The 4,911-nt window shown below is 39.4% G+C and overlaps 1 protein-coding gene across 1 annotated transcript; it reads left to right on the forward strand.

The window, feature by feature from the left end:
* Positions 1-825: 825 nt before the first annotated feature.
* LOC104527023 (serine-protein kinase ATM-like) lies at positions 826-4,825 on the forward strand (the record flags this gene model as incomplete). The annotated part of the gene is made up of 4 exons (XM_010170635.1): positions 826-987; positions 2,419-2,568; positions 3,275-3,440; positions 4,739-4,825. Coding segments are annotated over exons 1-4 (565 nt in total), but the record flags the coding sequence as incomplete, so codon positions are not given.
* Between the last annotated feature and the right edge of the window lie 86 nt (positions 4,826-4,911).

Here is a 4,911-nt window from a genome sequence, read left to right on the forward strand (position 1 = left end):
TGGTGGATGAGAAGCTGAACGTGAGCCAGCAGTGTGCTCTCGCAGCCCAGAAGGCCAATAACTGTATCCTGGGCTGCATCAAGAGAAGTGTGGCCAGCAGGTCGAGGGAGGTGATTCTCCCGCTCTACTCTGCTGTGGTGAGACCCCACCTGGAGTGCTGTGTCCAGTTCTGGAGCCTCCAACACAAGAAAGACATGGACCTACTGGAGTGAGGCCATGAGGATGATCCAAGGGCTGAAGCACCTCTCCTATGAGGACAGGCTGAGAGAGTTGGGGCTGTTCAGCCTGGAGAAAAGAAAGCTACAAAGGCTCCAGGGAGATCCTATAGCGGCCTTCCAGTACCTGAAGTGGCTACAGAAAGGCTGGGGAAGGACTTTTTGCAAAGGCAGGTAGTGAAAGAAGAAGGGGTAATGGGTATAAGCTGGAAGAGGGTAAATTTAGATGAGATATTAGGAAGAAATTATTTCCTGTGAGGGTGGTCAGACACTGGAACAGGTTGCCCAAGGAAGCTGTGGATGCCCCCTCCCTGGAAGTGTTTAAGGCCAGGCTGGATGAGGCTTTGAGCAACCTGGTCTAGTGGAAGGTGTCCCTGCTGATGGCAGCGGGGTTGGAACTAGATGATCTTTAAGGTCCCTTCCAGTCCAAACCATTCTGTATTCTGTGATGATTTAAATTAATGATGGTTCTGCTTAAGCAGCTGAGCGCTATTAAAAGACCAAATACAGAGAAATAACAATTGTTAATTACATTTGATTACAGGTGATTATTGTGGAGAAGTAACTTGTGTTTTATGGAATTTTTTAAAGTTGCTGAACAAGAAGTTGGATGCTGAAAAGTGTTCTGAAACTGCTTTTTCTGTTTTTGCTGAAGGGGCGTGATGACCTGAGACAAGATGCTGTTATGCAGCAGGTTTTCCAGATGTGCAATACGTTGCTCCAGCAAAACACTGAAACGCGAAAGAGAAAATTAACTATCCGCAGATACAAGGTAATCCTGAGCAGCTGCTGCAGCAGAGGAATAAAGGCTACCAATAAAGCATATTTCCCCATTCTCCTCTTTTTAACCCAAAGACAATTTAAAAGTGTGTTTATTTATGTGTTATTAAAATAGTCACTGCTCCTTAAGATATGGAATAAACAATTAATGCAATTTAATTATTACAATTACAATAATTATTCCAATTTATTTTTTCCAAAAAGTTCTGATGCCCAATATATATTTAAATACTCTTCAAAGGATTCTTTATATGAACTTATAATTGAAAAGGAATTAAGTCATGCACTATCCTTGAATTGTAAGTTGCTAGTCATTAAACTTGAGCATAAGAGTTTTTTTATGAATTCTCATTAATTTTAGTTTTGCAGTATTCCTTAATTATTTAAGAATTCATTTTATTCTTGCAGTGTTCCTCACAATTGAATCCAGAAGTCCCATCTAGGGTCTGTTCATGCAGAATTTGAATTGCAGAACTGTTTTTGTTGGAACTGGGAATAGAGGAATAAATTCTAATTGTGAATGCAGAAAATGTATTTGAACAGGAACTTTCCCCTCCTCCTTTACTTTTTATGTGCTTGGGGTTATGGTAATAGCTGTGAAGGTGACCTCTGGATAAGTGCTCTCTAAGTAAGAGTTCTTGTCTTTGACAAATATCCAATGTGCATGCCAGAATCTCTGAAGGAGCTTGTCTGAAGTGCTAGCGTAGTTTTAAGAATTCTGAGATGGAGTTAAGAGTCACAGTTTTTGATTAATTTTCATTGAAGACTCAGATTTTCATGTGTGTAAAAATGAATGAGAGCAGGGAAAAGGAGAATGGGGGCTGCGTTATGAGATGGAGAGACTTTGTAAGAAAAGCAAATCGAAGGAAAGAGGCAGCAGCTATTCCTCTGAGATCAGGAGATTGTTCATTCTGCCCAGTTCTGTCTGCTGCAGCAATTGAGGTAACTAGTACAGCCAGTTATGAAGTGAGCAGCTGTCCCCAGGAGGGGAAGCAGACTAAGACAAGCCTGATATGTTCACACAGCTACCGTGTGTTTGTTCCAGATTTTACTTTTTGTGTGCAATTTGCACAATGCTTGTGTTCTCCCATTCAAGCGTAGTAACCTGTTGGCAATCCCATGCCATCCAGTGTACCAATGCAAACATGCAAATTCAGTAGAATCATTAAGGTACTACTGAAGTACCTCGTAGAAGGTTCTCTGGGCTAGGAAGAAATTTGCATCTATTTGATAGAAAAAGCCTTGAGTGTATTTTATAGATGGATACATGTATATTTAGACCATATATTGTGGTCAGCTGTATGGTTCGGTCTTTTGTCTTTTTAAATGAGCAGAAATGTGCACCCACGCTCTGCAGCATGTGTGTCCATAGTTGTGTGTGTGTATAAGCCTCCCCCATGCAGCAGTGGTTTTGTGTTCACAGGTGGTTCCCCTTTCTCAGAGAAGTGGTGTTCTGGAGTGGTGCTCGGGAACAACTCCCATTGGGGAGTTTCTTGTGAACGTTGAAGAGGGAGCTCACAAGAGATACAGGCCAAAAGATTACTCCAGTTATCAGTGCCAGAAAATAATGATGGTGAGTTGAAATAACTAAAAAAAAAAAATTGCTGGCTCATATTCCTTACTGAGGGGGTGGAATTTATGGAGAATTATATATTATACTTTTAGTATGCAATAATGAATATGACCAGTGGCATGGAATTAATAGATCTTCAGACTTCTAGTTCAGTTTAGTTCTACAAACCGCTTCACTGTACATTTAGAAAATTGCAAGAAGGTTTACCTGTTACTTTATATAGCCATGACTGTGCAAGAAATTTAGTTTTAAATCAGTGTAGTATTAACAGGATAAAAGTATGTTTAATTTGGCTTTGTGCAGCTTTTGCTTGTGAGTGAGTGAGAATGACTTTCTCGCAGTGATGTGAAGCCATCAGATAAGCAAAGGTACCGGAACAGAGCGCAAGGGGAAGTGTCTGCCACCAGGATGCATTTACCTGTATGTGCGTATACATGCACCTGGTGAACCAAAGAAACAGGAGTGTGTTTGTTCCAGGTAGCCCATGAGTTGTGTATGAAAATAGAATTGCTTAGTGAAACAGATAAATAGGTTCATTAATGCTTGCTGTAAATAGCCCTTGATTCACAGCTCAGAGAAAGGAGTGAGAACAGCATTTGATGGAGGGTAGGGAGGTACAGAGGAGGAATGTATTTCTTTCCAGGGAAGAGGTAATGTCCTTCCAAAGCAGTCAGTCATGGGGAAAACATTTCTTATGTGTTTAAAGGATGCACAAAAGAAACATTCTGAAGAGAAGTATAGCATCTTCATGAAAGTCTGCGAGAATTTTCAGCCTGTGTTTCGTTATTTCTGCATGGAAAAATTCCTGGATCCAGCTGTGTGGTTTGAAAAACGCTTGGCGTACACTCGCAGTGTGGCTACATCTTCTATAGGTATTATATTGGATTGTTATCAGTGTTTCTTTAGACTGTGTAAACAAAGAGTTTATACCATTTCAGAGGTAATGGCTATTCTGCTTTTGTCACGTGTCAGAAAAGGGGGGAGTAGGGGCCAAAAAATGCCAGCAAGAACACCAGCATTATTTTTGTAATCGAGATTTCTTGTTCATTCCTCCCCACCCCTCTTTCTGCAGTCGAAAGATAGAACGAAATTCTGTGTTTGTTTTAGAGAGTGGACTGTATTTTTAGGTTCTGCTTGGTTTTTTTTAAAGTTTCTACCTAACTAATTCTGTTGTTTTAATTTAACGTTTATTCATTTCATCTATAGCCTCAAATGTTTTAACTGAGTGGAAAAGCTTAAATCTTTTACTTCCTTGGCATCATTAGCCGTGGCTGAAATGGTTATTTAAGCTCTGGCATTTGATTTTTCTGTCGTAATAACAAAACTTATGTACTTGGATTGTGAATTACTCAGTTCTATATTGAGTCTCTAGAAGACATTTGATAGGAGATTGTCTACATTGCAGTGGATCCTATTTTAGACATGTGTTGTTTATACACTCCTTTTTGCTGAAAAATAATGAAGTAAATCTATGGTTTAGCAGAACTCAGACAAAAGATTTTTGTAGGAAATCCTACTGCTATCCCTGTCCATCAGCTGGTAGAAAAACAGTAAGAGGTGTAAATTGCAGCAAGGGAGATGTAGTTTGGAGGTTTCCTACATTTAAGGGCAGTAAAGCGCTGAAATAGGCTTGCATGAAAGATCTTAGAATTTGTATCACTGGAAATTTTTAAAACCTATTTAGACAAGAATCACTTGGGAACTGTTTACATATTGTTGAGCTGCCCCAGCCGGGTTATGGACTGAATTATGTCCTGTCCTGTTTTCTGGATTACATGATAGTGAGTTAAAAGGTTTTTTTAAAAAATATTTATAATAAAACCCACAAATTTTATTATGCACTTGCTTTTTCTTTTTTTTAAGCTGTGAAATTGTTTGCTTAACCTGTCTACAGAGAGAAATAGGCAAGAAGTCTGTGGAGGAGACGAAACAATACACATCTGTATGAGAATAACCTTTTGCAATTGCATTCAGTTAACCTTTTCCTTCTGGATTTGTGGAATGGCATCTGCTCTTTACTGGAATAATATGTATACATGGGGGAAGAAATATTCTCACTTTTAATTTGTTTGCACATGTTATACTGATTCTAATAATCATCTCTTTGTTGAATTTTCCCCAGTTTTTATGGCACATAAATATGGTTTCAGCACTTCCCTTTTTGTTTCAGTTGGCTACATCCTTGGGCTTGGAGACAGACATGTTCAGAATATCTTGATAGACGAACAAACAGCAGAACTAGTGCATATAGATCTGGGTAAGTGGGACAGACAAGGAGGGAGCCTTAATTTTTCTTTAACAGTTTTTAAGTGGAGTGGAGGCCAGTGACGAGTGGTGTCCCTC

The sequence above is a fragment of the Antrostomus carolinensis genome, unplaced genomic scaffold, assembly GCF_000700745.2.
Source record: "Antrostomus carolinensis isolate BGI_N321 unplaced genomic scaffold, ASM70074v2 scaffold55506, whole genome shotgun sequence".
In the NCBI taxonomy this organism is placed as follows: Eukaryota; Metazoa; Chordata; class Aves; order Caprimulgiformes; family Caprimulgidae; genus Antrostomus; species Antrostomus carolinensis.